The sequence below is a fragment of the Uranotaenia lowii genome, chromosome 3, assembly GCF_029784155.1.
Source record: "Uranotaenia lowii strain MFRU-FL chromosome 3, ASM2978415v1, whole genome shotgun sequence".
NCBI lineage: Eukaryota > Metazoa > Arthropoda > Insecta > Diptera > Culicidae > Uranotaenia > Uranotaenia lowii.
In genome coordinates this window covers 243,088,163-243,106,057 of record NC_073693.1, presented here as the reverse complement: position 1 = coordinate 243,106,057, position 17,895 = coordinate 243,088,163, and the positions used below count along the sequence as shown (strand labels likewise).

Below are 17,895 nucleotides of genomic sequence, written 5' to 3'. Positions count from 1 at the left end.
ACGATTTACCAGATCCCAGATATTCGCAAACAATTTCAGCATAAACAAGCGTTCGCGGAGAAAGTTCCAAGTATAGTTTTTCCAAAGGTACCCACCGGCCTTTTTTATCCAAATGCAATACATCTTTTCCTCCTCTTCCCAAAAAGAAAGAACGAATGTTGCTGGTTTCGTTTTCCACATAAGATAGGGGCACAAAATACCAGCCCAAAATTGATGGAAAAAGGTTTTCCAGCAGGCTCACGTTCAAGTATTTTGGTTCATCCTTAAAAAAACTTTTATCCCATTTATCTAAAATCATATCAAGCTCTTCTTGAACGGAAATTTCAGGATTTTTACGTATGCGGTCACTCAATTTCCATGAGGCTAAACACCGCTCTTTCACAAACGGGTTTTTTGGGAGTTTGGCCGGGCTTACTGGTTGGATCTGACCGTGGTTGCCAGCAGGATCCATCCATTCTCCATCCGTTCTGGAATTTCTGTTGCGGGGCGGGTTGGGAAATTGGCTCCACACGGGGTGAGCCTGACCCATGAGGGCGGGGTTTGTTTGACGGAAAGTGTTGTGGATGAACCGGTGCCGAGATTTGAGCGTCCGAAAAGTCAATCGGAAAGGATGTCCGTGACAGAGGAAGTGTTCGTCAGCGACGAAAAAGCAGGGATTTAGACGATATGAACGGGAGGAAAGAGCGTCTGAATTGTAGCGTGGTCAAAACGAGACTCCAGGGTCGGTAGATTGATGAGAAAAATTTGGCGTTTGAAAGATTTTTTTCTTTTTTTATTCAGTCTTCCTCCCCCACACTGCAAAAAATTGACATTTAAAGAATATGTGTTTCCACACATACGATTCTGAAATTCTTCTACTAATTAAATTTAAATGAAGTAAATAAAAACCAATATTTTCACACATAAGTTTTATGTGGGAGGAATATATCGAACCGGGTCAAATAAAATGAGCGTGTGCGACCAGCGAAAAATCATCGAATTTGTCGTCGATGATATTTTTCTGGTGTTCTCAAAATGGCGTTCGCGAAATTCGTTTGTTTTGCTCGCATAGAACCGACAAAGAAAAACCTGGAATCCTGTTCAAAATGTCCTCGGTCGGAGGAAGATGGTTCCAATCGGTAGCCTCGGAGTGGGTGCAGTATTTTCGAGAGGAACAATGTCAGTTATTACCCGTGCAAATGGTCAACGACAATGTTCTAAAAAAGTACACTCCCGGAACTCAGCGACCTGGTTCTATTTGGCCCGTACACCGATCCATGCAACCCCGATCTACATTCCGGAATAGACACGGATGGCAATTAAGATTTCATGAAGAGCGGAGGAAAGGGCCAAATACCCGCTGGCTTGTTCAGGCAGTATTGTTTGCGGAAGTTGTTTCTTCCAAAGTTACGCGCAGGTAAGCTTTTAGATTTTACGCTCTCCTAAACTAACTTTTATGAACAGTTTGTTTTTCGTTTTCCCAGAATCAATGCATCAAACAGAGAACGAAAAACCTGAGAAGTAAGCGGAAGAATCATGCCGCATTCGATGGAAGGACCAGAGCGCAGCAGTGGGCGAGCTGAATGCAAAACCATGTTAAATATCTCGCTGGGTGATATTGGAAAAAAATTGCGAATGAGTCGGGTGAGAAATTAGCAAAAATAAAACTAACTTTAAAGGGTAATAAATTAAAATGATATCACTCCGTCTTATGATTTTCAATAGAAAAGTAACATGAACTTAACATTTCCAAGAAAAAATGATTTTAAATTTATTATTTTTTTACAAATGACAGCCATATGACAAATTTTATAACTTTTATTTATCTTACCACATACAGTTTATGTGTCACCCACATATAACGTTTTCGATGTTTTCGACTATATGCGGGACACATATTCTACATATGAAACACAAATTGCAAAAATCTATATAGGCTCACACATAGCCACAATGTGTCGATTTCGTTGAGTGCAGGGCTGCATGGGCAGTCTCTTGAGTACACACAGAAAAAAATTGATTGACTATTTCAAAAACATTGTTATAATAATTTTAACTTATTTGAGTTTCAGCATTTTCAACCACGGTATTGTGAGCGAAATTAATGTTTTGAAAGCGTACACGCTGAGGCGGTTCTTCTCATTTAGGTTCAATTTTATATTTTTTTTCCTAATTAAAACATACGATTTTTAAAGGACATTTTAAAATATGAATCGAACGATTATCAGAATAAAATTGAAAAACTCAATAAAATTATTCGCGACAAAGTTCTGAAATGTCATTATAATTTATTCTTTATAACTTCGAATAAAGAGAGCGTGTTTAGAAGTTGACCTACACGCTTATGATTTAAAATTAAATTTTCTACGAATAAGCACCCAAACGGGAAAAGTGAACCAGGTAAATGGCCTGAATTTTGCACAAACAGCACCATACACCATGCCACAGAGGGTTGTTTGTACAAAATATTTCGATCCCGACCGATTTTACTTAAGCGGGCCACAGGAAAATAGTTCACAGACTACACAACATTCACGAATATCATCGAATTTCATCACATTTGCACACATGTGGTGTAGTTTATGGCCCGCAAGGGTTTAAACTTATTTGGTATGTTTACAATAATTGTTTTCCTGAAATAAGAACATTTTTTTCGAGGAAAAAGATTTTACTAATCTCAAATTTGTGTTCCGTTCCACCACACGCTCGGCCATATTGAACCATTAATGCTTGAAAAATAACCATAATCGAAGTTTTGTGGATCAAGTCGTTTTATGAGTTTTCAGTGAAAACTCATAAAATGAGATTTGACGGAGAACTTGGATTATGGTTATTTTTTAAACATGGTCGAAAAAGTGGAAATGAGCAGAAAATCGAGGGATTTTTGTTTAATTCGCTAAAACCCCAAAAAATCAAAGGAAGGCGAACTGAATGAATGCATAATGACACAAATCAATACGTATAACTTTCATAAGAGCTTTTATTGAAAAAAAGTTTAGGGATGAAAGAATTTTTTTTTCAATTTTGAACTTGTTCCGGATGTCTATTGGATGGTTCCGGTATTTCTATTGGATGATGACAATGGATGTACACTTTTGTTTTGAATTCGCTGTGAGAATTGTTAGAAGATTATGTTGAAATAGATTTTAATTCGGCCAGTTCCGGATGATCCTCTGGTGCTACCTCCCCGGTAACTGTGCCCGATGCTGAGCCCATTTTTTCCTTCTTCCAGGGCTGTTCTTCTTCTAGCAGCTTTTCGATTCGGACAGACGTGCCAAATGAGAGGAAATATTCTTCTTATCATTGCTGCAATGAAAAGACAAAATTGAAATAGATTAGTTGGAATGTTAGACATGCACTGTTAGATGAAACAATGTTACCGAAATTAAAATTACTTTACCTTTATTGGCTCAGATTTATGAACTGAACGGATCTGTGTTCCCTGGTAACTAGTTAAAGCAGCTGTGGTCCATGGTGTTGATTTTTCTGAACCGTTCGTTCTGTTCGAGAAAAAAAAATTAGAGGTTGACGTGGAAGATTTGGAGGATATTCAAACAAAATTTGAAATTCTCATCACTAATGTTCAATTCAGCATACACTTACCCGTTTTATTATCGAAAATTGCTCCGGAAACTGTAAAATTAACTAGATCCACTCTGTTGCACTCGACCTACAGCCGTAGAAAACAAACAAGCGGACTGCGCATCACAAAATGGCAACTTTTTTTCAAACAAATTGCGTTTGAAATTTAACCATTTTCTAAGTTTACCACCAGAACTCTTGAAATGCTTGAAATTTAACCGAAGACTATGGTTGAAAAACAACAAAAATCGCAGTTCTTTCGGAAAACCCAGAAAATGGTTCAAAAAAAGTCATTTATGTTTAAAAAAAAATGAGCGTGTATGCGATGTTTTCGGTTGTTTTTTTCCTCGTTTTATTGACATTCCTCGCCTTGTCATTCTCGCGATAGCAAAAAGAGCCATCACATCAGCTCATCCAACCATCAGCAAGCAAGCAGCCGAACCGAGGGCCTTCAAAATTAATGAAATCGAAGCATAGAGCTGCAAATTTTGCTTGGTAGTTTTGTACTTGCGTTTTGCTGTCTTGATTTTTCTCGGTGATAATGTAACTGTTTGGTGTTGAAAATGTCCGAAAACTGCAGTGATAAGTGTCGTCTTCGGTGTGAAACAAGTATTTAGAACAAAAAACTGTTGGCAGGCGCAGGAATTGGAAATCAAAGGAAAATAGTTCCAACTAGTTCAGGTAATTTTCGTGTTGCACCTGTGTAACTCGTTGTTTTCCTTGGGCGAGGGGAAGGGATGGGGCACGGTATTGGATTAGTTCAAAACCATCATGAGATCGCGGAAGGTAGAAAGGTGTAAAATATTGGTGGGTCAAGGAGAGACGATTTGTGGAACACGGTGAAGTTCTGTGTGGTGCTGCGTTTGTTGTTTTTTTTTTCTCTTTGGAATTCCTTCTGTGCTGGATGGAGGAGCGGAATCGTCTTGTCATCATCCTACATGTACGCAACTAGTAAAAAAACTATACCTACACGGAAAATAAAAAAAAGGTAAAATTTACCTTTTTGCGAGGTGAATTTTTTCCACCCCTCTTTCGAGGTAAATTTTACCTTTTTTTCATTCACCTAGCAAAAAGGTAAATTTTACCTTTTTTCAATTCACCTAGCAAAAAGGTAGATTTTACCATTTTCTCATTCACCTAGCAAAATAGTAAATAATACCGTTTTCCCATTCACTGATTTAAAAGGTAAATGCTTGTTTGTTTGATTGGTTTCTTCAATAATAATTAATTTAAAAAAAAACACAATTCATGAAAAAAATTAGTATTTATTTGAAATAAATAGGGACTGTTACCTAATATTTTTTTTGAGATATATCACCGTGTTCTTTAAAAATTGTTGAGGCAAGTCCTTTGTTCGCCAAGCTTGTCAGGTCCGGCTTGTCAGGTCCGGCTTGTCCGGAATAATATCTGAAGGCTGACGGGAATACAACACGAAGCTCTGTGGGCCGATCTGAAACAAAAGCAAAGTATTATGAAGAAAACCAGCACAACTAAATGAAATCTAAGAAAACACTTACCATTTTGTTCCGATTTTCACATATTGTGCACGAAGCAGAACTTGTTCCTAAACGGCAAAACAGCTTAACCTCAATAAACGGATTCGTCAAATAGTTACTTTTTTTTCGAGATGATTTGTACCGTTTTGTTTAGATCAATCCAGGTCAACTTCACCTCGCTACGAGGTAAGTTTTACCTTATTTGGATTTACCTTTCTTTCTAGGTAGATTATACTTTTTGATTCAGCTCAATTCAGGTGAACTTCACCTCGCTACGAGGTGAAATTTACCTTTTTTGGATTCACATTTTTTCTCGGTGAATTGTACCTTTTTTCATTCTCCGTTCCAGGTATATTTTACCTCGCTGTGAGGTGAGTTTCACCTCGAATGGGTAGAAGTTACCTTTTTGGCTTTTGCGAGCATTCACCTTTGCTGTCTCGGTAAATTTTACCTTTTTATTATTTTCCGTGTACCTTATAATTCGACAAAGGATGTTTTCCAGGGCGAGAACATGTCGAAAATCATTCTGCGAAAAGCTTAGGAAAGCAATGTGCACAAACCGAAGAAATAAGGTCATTGTGTAAAATCATGTATATGGGCTGGCAAATGCCAATTGCCGATTAATGTTATTGCACAATCGATTGGCATTCTGTTTTCGGCTGTTTATCGGTCAGTAATGTGTATTTTATCTTTTAAAATTCAATTTGTTTTATTTTCATTTCGTAAAAAAATACTATTCCTATACCTACATGATTTCTAAATGCCTATAATAAATTTTTTAAAAAAAAAACAGAAAATAAATCGACTACCTAGTACATGTTAGATTGACAAATGCTTCATTGCTGAAAAATTTATTACTTGCTGAATAAAATTCAACTATTAATAAAATTGCTTGTAAAAAAACATATCTTGAAAATTATATTGCGTATACCTAACTATATATTAAGAGCTATAAATGAATTTTATTTTATTCCTAATTTGGAACTCTTAGATTGTAAAATTGACTTGTACAATTATTGTAAATTATTAAACAACGTATATTTCAATTTGACAACATTACGTTACAAAAATAATCATCAAATTATTGCCATGTTTAAGACTAAAATATCTATAATTTCACAAAGCTGCAAAATTTGTTCATGTATCTTAATCCCTAACATTTTTTTTAAATTGTCCCACATTCTGTATGTATACGATCTATAAGTTGATCTGGTTTTGTTAAATTATTTTGGGTTTATACTACTAACTGCCATCCAGTTCTTGTAAATCTTTCAAATGAATTGTCTCAAAAATTTTGTTGAGCCAAAAAAAACATTCGAAACTAGATCTTAAAAAAGCGTCATTTGTGATTCAATCATAAATTTGTTGGAAAGAAACAATTGAACAATTCTGACTTCTAAGTTAAGAGAACTAATATTTTAAGTTCTTAATTGTTCATCTTTATTTCGATCGATTTAATAATTTAATTGTGGCATAAATTATTCGGAACAAATTTTAAATCCTTTTTTTTACTCGGAGTTGGATCTTCGCAAGGGGGGGGCGGACAATGAAAAATAATGCAAAAAACTAATAAATTGGAATAAATTTCATGAAAGCTTGTATGCAATAAAATTGCATACTATATCCACTGACCATACTGACTAGACACTCGATTTCGTTTGTTGGATAATTTTTCCAACAATACGCAATATCGATTCCAGAGTGCGCATCGAAGAAATGCTATCCCAGTTAGAAAGTTCCATCCAACTTTCGAAAAAAAAATGACAATTGAGATGATAAAATCATGCTTATCAGGTACAATTTTCCTACAGGGCATTTGTATCGGAAAATGGGAGGTTCGCCACCTACACTGAACAAAATCTGGCTATAAGGTTTATTGGGAATTTTAGTGTTTTCGCACTAAAGGAAAATCCAATACTTTTTATCAGAAGACTTATGATTGATTTTATTAGAAATTTCTATGAATGTTATGGAGAGCAAATTTGATAGGATTTATTATTTAACCTAGTGTAATGAATGGTTCCATCATTGCAATCAAATATGGTTGTAACTCCATTTCAATTTCTCATCTTTGAATAATTTAACAAATTTATCTCGATGTTCAAACATTTAATATAGCAAATCAACATTAAAAAATCGTACAAAAAATGTTATACTGCACTGCACTTTAAAAACTTTTTGTGGGTGGTTGGGCGCAGTTGCACTGCCTGGTGTATGTTGAACCTGGTGCAAAAGTTCTGATTTAGTGTTTCCTGGAAGAAAAATCCGCATATTTAGTTTCAAACGAATAAATTTTTGGAAAGAAAATTAATTACCTATGCTTGGCTGGCAAGAATGGAACCGTGCGGCTAGTCGCTGGAGTCCGGATCTGTTCTGCTCCACTGCTGTCCGTCGTTTTAAGACCTGATTTACCTGTTAGGATAGATACCAAAATATTAACACTATAAGAAGTTCAGCCGTTCCATTTTTGCAACTTACACTCATAAGTTTTTGGCTTATATAACCGCGATGGTATTTATTTCTATGGATTTATTTTTCCCAAACAATATTGAAACGGATTTCTTCCACGACTCATGTACGCCAAATTGTATTCTAACTACATAATGATGAAACGTATAGGAATGTTATATATGTTTTACTAGGTATAACAAGCTCCTTAAATTCATTGGGTTTTCCCATATTTCATATTGAATTTATCGTTAGCTTCTATCATAGACTGAATGATATAATTTATTGGATTGACACTATAAACTTTAAAGCCCAATTATGGTTAATAATTATTGGATTTTCCTATGCATTTCAACAAGTGAGTGAGGTAGACATAATTTATTGGTTTTTCTTATACTTTTTAAAGGATAATTTAGTAGCTTAAATTTGACTGTAAATATTTTAATAAGATTTATTAAAATGACCCTATAAATTTCATCGCCCAATTTGGTTCAGTGTACTTCAAACTTTATTTATTTCTCCCTTCGGGTTTTTTTTTGGAAATTTTGAAGAATTTGATGTTTGTTCCGGCCTAATGGCAAATATAGAATTTGATTTGGAAATTTAAGATATTGGTTTTGTTTTCACAACAAACAAATTGTTTTAAAGTTCAATTGTTTGCCATGGAAATTTAAAAATTTTATTTAGTGAACTAAATACCTAGCTTACGGCGCGTTCGTAAACTGATTTTCTAAGTGATGCATCGATTTGTTTGGTAGATGTCAAATCACCTTCCAATGCTTTTGCATACAATTTGTTTAATTTACGAACGCCCGCATCGATAAAAAGAATCACTTCGATAGAAAAAATCAATTTACGAACACGCCGTTAGAGTTTGTATGGAAATTTGACACCGTTTGACACCGTGAAATCGCAAAATATTCTTTTTTTAATTCTAACATTTGATGCACCGATCGCTCTTCAAATTTGGTTTTCTTAATTCACACGTAGGTAAATTCGAACATTTCCTTTAAAGATCGTCAGATGATACGAGTTACCAAAAAAAAATTAGGAGACAAGGGCGGTGCATCTCATCTACGCAACTTAAAACTTTTTTTCCTTCAACAACACGAGATCTGGCCTTTCCTCGTAGCAACGCGAGGTTAACACGCATACCTCTTTTCTTGTTGACCTAAGACCTGATCTCTCCTTTTGCGACTCGAGATCCGACCCCTCATCATAAAGATTCAGGCTTAAACACAAAAACCACTTCTCTTGGAGATTCAAGTCCTCACCTCTCATCTAACGGTTCGAAGACCGACTTCTTATCACTAGGATACGACGTTCGATTCCTTTTGTCCGTCTTGTATCGGGCGAGATCAGTTTATCCCGGATTCGCGCCTGTCACAACACATGCGCAGCCCTTAACGTAACGTCCCGGATGATTTCCGACGAAGACGTCGTGCTACACTTCTTCCCTTTCCCAACAACCTTCACTGCGTAAAAGGTATAATTTTACCCCCGCAGCTTAGATCATAGGGAAACGCGCTACTCAGATACTCTCCGGTGCTGGATTATCCTCGACCACCAATCGTCCATGAGGTTTACTCTTATATGTGTCTTATATGTGTAGCTCCAATCATGTGGTCGGACGCACACTACTCAGGTGCTCCCTGGCGACGAAGTTATCCTACGCTGGAATCCGTGCGAATCATCTGTACCACATTATCGCCCTCCTGCGGGCCGTGTCGAACAACTCGGCGATCCACTGCAGCAGGAGGAAAGTCCTGGCGAGCGTGACTTCGTATATTTTACGGAGCGGCAGCCTTGAGCAGGCATTGTAATCTGCAGAAACTCGACAGCGTGCAGCAGCTGATGAATCTGCGAGTTATCAGCGCATACCGAACAGTATCCTCGGTAGCTCCTGACGTTGTGGCGGGGGTCATACCCATCTCGGTCTTGCTAGAGAAAAATTTCTTCTGCTGCGAGCACAGGCACATGTCCGATGAGCGGAAACCTGCCAGAGAGGCTTCGATGTCCAGCTGGCAGCACCAGTGGGACAGCTCAGAACGCGGCCGGTGGACCCATCGCTTGATCCCCAACGTCGGATTTTGGATGGATCGGAGACATGGAAATGGATTTCTGCATGACGCAGTTCTTGACTTGTCACGGATGCTTTATGCAGTACCACCATCGGTTTGTACACGTGGCCTCACCATTCTGCCCAACCTGCGGTTACACAGTTGAGACACCAGAGCACGTAGTGTTCAACTGTCCGAGGTTCAAAAAAGTACGCACTAACTTGCTTGTCCCCTGCTGACCAGAAACGACAGCCGACAACATCGTGCGGAGGATGAATGTGTGAGGATGCCAATACTTGGCGCTTGATCAGCAATGGATTCACCCGGATCATGACTGCCCTGCAGAGGAGTTTGAACCAGCACCAGTCCGCGACCGGTGTAGGGTGACTCCTTCGTCGGGGAGCATCTGAGTAGTGTGCGTCCCAACTTAGCAGTATAGCATACAAAGATAAGATAAGACCTTTACCTTCTGCGTATGCCGAGCTGCCTGGTACGTCGCGTGCGTGTGTAGGATATCTCCACCGTTACCATCACAGATTATCCGAGTAGAACGCGCCCTCTGCTACGGAGGCTGCGGGGATAAGACATGATTTTCTCCACAGTCGAACTCGTAGGGGGAAGAGTATTCACCCCGCGGACTACTCTCGAGTAGAGTGGTTTCACGTCGGATGAGCCAATCGAGCGGAGTAGGATGACATCACCGTCGGGATTCATCTGAGTCGCAATCGTAAAAGACCCGTACGTATGCAAAAAGCCTAGGGTTGCCAGCCCAAGGAAGGAGGAAGACCGGACCACAGCCGGAGTAAGATGCCCTTTCGGCGGAGGGCATTCGAGTAGTGTGCGTTCGATTCTAGCTGTAAAGCATATCAAGATAGGACTTTACCTTCTGCGTATGCCGAGCTGCTCGGTACGTGGGGAACGTTGTGTAGCCACCGCCGCGGAGTGTCTGGAGTAGAACGCGCTCCCTACGATGGAAGCTGCGGGGATAACACTTTACCTTTTTCGCAGTTGAACTCGTAGGGGGGAAAGTATTCACGCCGTAATCTCGGGTACAGTGACGGGTGGGTGAGGAATTCGAGTCGATGTAGGATGACGTCTTCGCCGGGAATCATCCGAGTAGTTTCGTATAGCCCCGGACGTGTGCTGTAACAGTCGCGTGTCCAGGATAAGCTACTCTCGACCGACACAAGAACGGGCAAAGAGGAGAGGGCCTCGGGCCAAACCAAGTGGAGCCAAGATCTCGAGTCGTTAGAGGAGAGGTCATTGGTCTCTAGCAGTGGTCTCGAACAGAGGCGGAGCGCACGATAGTCGTGGAAACCAAGCGAGCCACGAGTTACGAGTAAAGGCCGCACCTCGAGTCGTCAGAGGAAAGGTCCTTAGTCTTGAATCGTAACAAGAGGCAGGTTATATATGCTGGAGTTTTGACTTGAAACTGGGGAAACTTTATTTACAAACCATGGTTGTTTGAATGTTGATCTTACATACATAATACACCTTTCTTTGAATAATCTACCCTTTACAAACATCTTCTATAAAAACGTTCGTATTTACTTTTTCTTGCAGACGAGCCATAATTGGCGATCAATTAGACGATACTTACTTGGCGTGTGTGTATAAACAGTAGCCATACTCTCCTCAGGAGGGAACTACTCTATCCGGACACTCCAACGATGTCGTCTCGTGGAAGCAGCGTCGTTGGGGGCCCTAGCGGCGCAACTGTCAACAAATGCCCCCATTTGGACAACGTGGTACAAGTATCGCTGGTGGAGTTGTGCAAACTCAAGAAGGTATGTTGTAGGTCTACATGTTAGAAACGTGTTCTGCTTTTTTGGCATAAGATTACGTCTTATCCTCATAATCGAAGCATGAAATTCCAATGATAAGAATTATCTATCTCGTTTTTTTTGCGTCTTTACTTTGGGAATTGTATCAACTTATTGAGATTTTTTGTTGTTTTTTCAGGGAGAACCATGTACCGAGTGTGATGCAAACGGGCCAAATCTGTGGATTTGCCTGCAGAAAAACTGTCTCCACATCGGTTGCTCGGAACAGTACAATGACCACAGTACCACCCATTTCCAAACGAATCGTTCCCATTGTATTCATATGAATCTATCTTCGCAACGGATTTGGTGCTATCTGTGCGAGTTTGAAGTTTTCTTGAGTCAACTGCAGCAAATTCGCCGAACGTCGGTGGTGAGCAATGACTCCAGTGACACCAGCCGTTATTCCAATAGCGAAAAACTCCTCATGTACGGCGATCGGTACGCTGGCGGTGGCGCGGAATCTTGTGATAGTAGCTGTGAGGATGACGATTTCGAAAGGCAGAAATGGAAGGGTCTTGTTGGATTACAGAATATTGCTAATACGTGTTACATGAACGCTGCACTTCAGGCCTTGAGTAATAGTCCACCTTTGACGGGCTATTTCTTGGATTGTGGCTCTATTTTGGAAACTGATTTGTTGGGTAATCAAGCGACATCGAAGCCAGGTCTGGCCAAGAACTATCATAAGCTGATTAAGGAGATGTGGTGTCGAAACCGTCGCTATGTTGTGCCAAGTAACATTCTCTATGGAATCCGTATCGTTCATCCAATGTTTCGAGGATATCAGCAACACGACACACAGGAATTTTTGCGGTGCTTCATGGATCAATTACACGAGGAACTGAAAGAGGTTTCTATGCCTCCGCCAGATATGCTTTCGTTGCAAGGACGTGACTCGGACGTTGGAGATGATCATTCACCCTGTCCGTCGCCGTCTCCCTCACAATCAGAAGCCGAGTACGAAACATGCGACAGTGGTGTTTCGGAGCAATCGAGTCTTTCAGACGATGTGTCCATTAATAACAAACGGACTCGCAAGCTGTCCAGGTCGCCTAGTCCCAATGCAACGAACCAAAGAAATGTTACATCCAACAGTCGCCAGCAGTCTCCGATCGGAAGCAACCGCAGCAATTCTAGTAGCTGCGGAAGTATGTCATCGATGCAACAGCAACAACAACAGCAGCAACAACAATCACCACAGCAAGGGTCCAATAACGAGTCGCAGCAACAACCTGCCAAAGAAAAACCACCAGAGCGTTCCATAATCAGTGACATTTTTGATGGAAAACTTTTGTCGTCGGTTCAATGTTTGACCTGCGATCGAATTTCGACACGGGAAGAGACATTCCAAGATTTATCGCTGCCTATTCCGAACAAGGACCATCTTGCGGTTCTGCATCAAAATCATCCCACAATGCCTCCTCCCACTAACAGTCACCCTCCACCAATGAGTAACGCTACAGGCGGAATCACGTGTTCAGATGCTGTCTACCCAGTTACGCGTGGAGGCTTCCTCTGGTGGGTTTTCAGTTGGATTAGATCCTGGATCTGGGGTCCCGATGTTATTCTGCACGATTGCATGGCCGCTTTCTTCAGCGCCGATGAACTGAAGGGCGACAACATGTACAGCTGTGAAAAGTGCAATAAGCTGCGCAATGGAGTCAAATATTCTAGAGTACTGGCGCTACCTGAAATGCTGTGTGTACATTTGAAACGCTTCCGGCACGATCTGTCGTACAGCTCCAAGATTTCCAGCCCGGTAAAATTTCCTCTTTATGGGTTGGATATGCGCAACTATCTGCATCGAGATTGTAAATCGGAAGTTACGACCTACGACCTGTGTGCGGTAATTTGTCACCACGGAACGGTCGGCGGTGGACATTATACCAGTTTTGCCAAACATGACCCCACTGGTAAATGGTTCGAATTCGACGATCAACTCGTGACGCATGTCAATCCGGAACAGGTGAAGAACTGTGAGGCTTACGTGTTGTTCTATAGGAAGAACAATAGCAAAATGACGACAATCCGGGCACAGGCCAGCGATTTAATTAGCATTCAGGAGCACGCTTCTGACATCAGGTTCTACATCTCCCGCAACTGGTTGCATCGGTAAGTCTTTGGGATATTTTTGTTGTGATAGTTGAGCTGCTAGTCGACCTCTTGTTCCTGAGGATTATCTAAAGAAACTATTGCCAAATATTGAAGATTGATCATGTTTGGGTAGCTTTGTTTGACGAACCTTTGATCGCAGATCAAGCGTGCAGACATTAATAAAGTGATATTTTCTCCTTCACGTTCCTCATTAGGTTCAACACTTTCGCTGAACCAGGACCCATCGACAATTGGACGCTGCTATGCCCACACGGTGCTTTTCCGCCCAACAAAGCTCCGTATCTGTCACGACTGGTGGTACCGATACCACAAACCCTTTGGGATTTCCTGTACAAAAAATTCGGTGGTGGCCCGGTGGTCAACCACATTTTTCCTTGTCACATTTGCAAGAAGGCTGCCGAGTCGCTATCCCGCAGACAGCGAGCCGAATTGGAAGCATTTACCGCTTGTAACGATGAGTATCAGGTTAGTAAAAAAATTTATTCTGGAATACCTGAAAGCTTTGTTTAACTCCTAAAATGCTTTTACAGTACGAGGACACCATCTACGCTATCTCGATGGCTTGGTTCCGCCAATGGCAGTTGTTCGCTAAGGGCGTTACCACCGAGGAGCCGGGACCAATCGATAACAAAATTATTGCCATTCCGGGTGATTCCAACGTGCCGCTGCGTGCTGTGCGCCAGGGTTCCGATTACGCCCAGATAAACTGTACCTTGTGGCATTTCTTTTACGGCATTTACGGAGGTGGTCCTGAAATTGTTCTCCGCGGGAATCCGGTCCCACCGCCGGAACCGAGAGTGCAAAGACTTTATAAGGTACTGTTTATAAATCTTTTCAGAATCATAAATGTAACATTTCGAATGGTTTCTAACTTTAGGAGCGTGATGTAGAACCAATGGACATCGGTGATACTGGTCCGCCTTCGTCGAGATCTTCGACGATGACGAGCGGAAAGCAGGACTCCGCTATAGAAGTGACGATCGACGAGCCGTCGATGAGTGCCTCGAACACTCCTTCCCAGCAAAAACCACAGAAGAGTGTTTCGTTTGAGGATAGCGAAAGTTATATGGAAAATGACGGTAGTGGTGATTGTACCGTGGAATCGTCCCGATTGAAGCGGAAACAGTTCAAGCAGCAGAAGGAAGCAAAGAAGAATGGCGAAGGTGACGGTAATGAAGGCATGACGACCATGTATCGGCGTATGAAACACAACAAACATCATCAGAGTGGCAGCGATGATGGTTCTCTGGAGCTCGGTAACAAAAAGGAACGCCGGCATCGATCTGGAATGAAATCGAACGGGTTCTTTGGACCGGAAGGTTAGTTAACTATGCTACCATCTCAAATTCATTTCGACTTTCTTAAGGTGGTCTTTAGATTCCTTTTTTTATACCTAGTTTTTTAGGTAGAAATCTTTGAAAAACTATCGCGGCTGGGCGGTATTTCGCAATATGTGAGAAGTACCCACCTATAACCGGGTCTCCTATATGTCTTCATTAAATTTTAACATTTGTTTCTTCTTTTCCTAGGTAAATATCAATCGGCCAATTCGGAAGCATCCGGCACCAAGGACCTCCCTCGGATTGCATCTTTTTCACAAATGTCATCGGCCAATGCTGGTAATTTGTCGGAGTCCACGATGACCGAAAACGAACTAACCGCCACCAAATCGGTCGATGAAATTATGCCCCTTTTGCATCAGGCATCTCTGGGCAGTAGCAGCCATATGACAGCCGACGAGGAAATCGGGGACGACAGCGATGTAAACGAGGATACCATGTCGCCCACTTTGTCCGGATCGTCAACCGGTAAGGAACGTTCTCGGCACCACAGTGGAAGTGGCAGCGGCCGGAAAGGCCACCATCGAACGGGAAGCAGCGCATCCGATACTGGCCCGACGACGAGTGAACGTGGTTTAATGTCTTTCAGCCGTAAGAAGTTGAAATCTAAGTACATGAAAAGTCGTGCGGCCAAAGGTGGCGTGGTGATGGATGGAACCAGCGGACAGATAACGACCGGTGCCGGACTGGTGGTGGGTACAGCTAACGGGAATGTTACCGATGGAGAGAAATGAGAAAAGCATTCGACTCGGCGTTTTCGCTTTCTATCGTTTTCGTGATAATAAATTTTCTTTTTGTTAAAGAGATAGGAGATATATAAGGATTGGAAAGATGTATTATTAGTTACATTGTTCAGTTGTTGCTTATGATCATGAATATGTTTACTTATTGGTTTAGCTTATAAGCTATGAAAGCATTTTTTTATCTATTCTCATGTCAAATTAGATCATAATGAATATTGGACGTCAACATTAGGAAACTTATCAGAAGAGATAAAATTATGCGTTTTTTCACCTAGTAGGTACATAGTTGAAAAAGTTAGTTTTTTGTTAAACATCCCAGGTGAGGTTGCCCTTTTTTGCTGTCCTCTAGAGTTCGTGTATTCTTTAAGAACGTTTTATAGCTACTCGAAGCAACAATTTTGCTTAACAACGAGAACTTGCTTAAATCTGGATATTCTTTGGTTCCATAAAAAAATTTAAACAACTTCTACAAAATTTGGACAACAATTTTTTTTCTATGAAAAACGTAAACATCATCTTGAACTTTATAATCCTGAACTTAATAATTTACCTTAATGACTTTTTAACTAAACTTCGTTGCTTGAGCTTTTGAGGCACTTATTTTGCAAATTTCAGATCAGGGATTATCATTTGAACAATTCGGTTTCAGAAAAATATTCTAAAATTCGTGCATCTCTTTATGCCAAAATCAGTTCGAGAAATAATAAAGAATGTACATTTTACATTTACCCACTTTCAACATTCCGCCGCAACGAGCAGCGCTTTAATGTTCTTGCTTCTATGAAATTCGTAGCCTTAAATGCCTAGCTGATGAAATATGTCAATCACTTGCTGAAATGAATACTTACCTATGTTTAATTCCTGTTTCTAAAGAGGCTTTCTATTCTTTTGACTGCAGTTCCTATCCTAAGACCCACATATTCTCAAAAAATAAATATGATTGTTTCTTAATATCAAGTATCTCTGTAGATGAAAGATGTAAAATCAACTCCAGGATCATATTGCGTTACCAATCGCGGTGAAGGTCTTTTTGCTTTTGATAGCTAACGATATCTTAGCACATTCGCTTCTTCAATGCTTTGCAGGGAATGTCTTTTTGCAAGGGTTTCCTGGAAAGTCGTCGTTAATTTAAGTTTCCAATGGAAGGGTTCAACTTTACATCTCTACTTATTATACAGAGCAAATTGATCTTATTCATTGAATAACATGTATTTTTGTAGTTTTTAGTAGGTGTTCGTACTGGGAAGTAATGCAAGCCATAGTCTGTACTAATAGAGTGATATGTTTTTAATTGTAAGTTAAGATCAGAAAGAGTCGTTTAGTTACATTTATACGTTCATCTACAAATCTGTTCAAATGTTGTTTAGCGATAGTTTGTTATGACCAGAAAGTTAAACGTTGAGTATGCGGTCTGGATAAAAAGCAATTGCCAATTCGGGTCCCTCGATTAGAGTGCTGGGACCCCGGGAAATGTACTGTGTATTGTACATGGTCAAATCATTTTAAATTCTGTATAAGCAGACACCAATGACAAATAGTAAGATATTCCAGTTTTTGCCAATCATTCAATTCAGCAAATATTATATAGAATACTTTCTCAACTTTGCTCATCTAGAATAGTAAGGATTTTTCATCATCCTCATTGATGAGATTTATTAGATATGTCCAAGTTCTAAACAGCAGAAATCCACACATACCTTCAACAAAACGTCATTTACCTTTTAAATAAACTATTTAATTGTGCACCGTCGAACGTTTTGCTTCACCATCAACAGTTACCCGGCATTTTGGACATTATTGTAGGCTTTTATGGAAAGAATTCTATAGAAATCCGCTTAATGGTATACAGTTCGAATATACTTTTTGACCAATAAAATATGCAAAATAAATTTATTCGAAAGTTGTTTTTATTTCGATTTGAGAAATTGTCCTGAATGATAGTGACAAAGAAAGCCTTAACAGTCTGTGGGTTAAGTTCAAAGTGCAAAGAAAAGCGTCCTCGAAATGGGATCCGTTGTGTTAATCTTTTCTTTATTTTTTCAACTTTATTATTTTAGTGTTTAAGCAACAACATTCATTAGTTGGGTCTTATATAATTTTATTTAAAAAAAATACGTTTCAACGACCAAAAACAGAAAAGTACACTGCATAAATGAATCTTCGGAATTGGTGCTAAATTGTGAACATAGAAAGACGAATTAAAAAAAAAAATGAGTTTGATCGTTGAAAGAAAGTGTTCAATAAATAAGGGTTCGAAATTTCACCTAACTTGAGTTATACGCTTAATTTCTTGTCAATTTGATCAT

General features: G+C 40.0%; 1 protein-coding gene and 1 long non-coding RNA gene across 2 annotated transcripts; one reads left to right on the top strand and one right to left on the bottom strand.

The window, feature by feature from the left end:
• Positions 1-2,943: 2,943 nt before the first annotated feature.
• On the bottom strand, positions 2,944-3,720 carry LOC129750870 (uncharacterized). Its single transcript, XR_008738515.1, has 3 exons — positions 3,583-3,720; positions 3,380-3,479; positions 2,944-3,285 (listed from the first exon to the last, which is right to left on the bottom strand). It is a non-coding gene; the product is annotated as an uncharacterized LOC129750870 (long non-coding RNA).
• A 234-nt stretch (positions 3,721-3,954) lies between these two features.
• LOC129755566 (ubiquitin carboxyl-terminal hydrolase 20-like) lies at positions 3,955-17,491 on the top strand. The gene is made up of 7 exons (XM_055752122.1): positions 3,955-4,242; positions 11,129-11,352; positions 11,528-13,503; positions 13,701-13,971; positions 14,037-14,321; positions 14,384-14,825; positions 15,036-17,491. The coding sequence occupies exons 2-7, from the start codon at positions 11,236-11,238 to the stop codon at positions 15,578-15,580; spliced, it is 3,636 nt and encodes a 1,211-aa protein (XP_055608097.1). The 5' UTR covers positions 3,955-4,242; positions 11,129-11,235; the 3' UTR covers positions 15,581-17,491.
• The last annotated feature ends 404 nt before the right edge of the window (positions 17,492-17,895 follow it).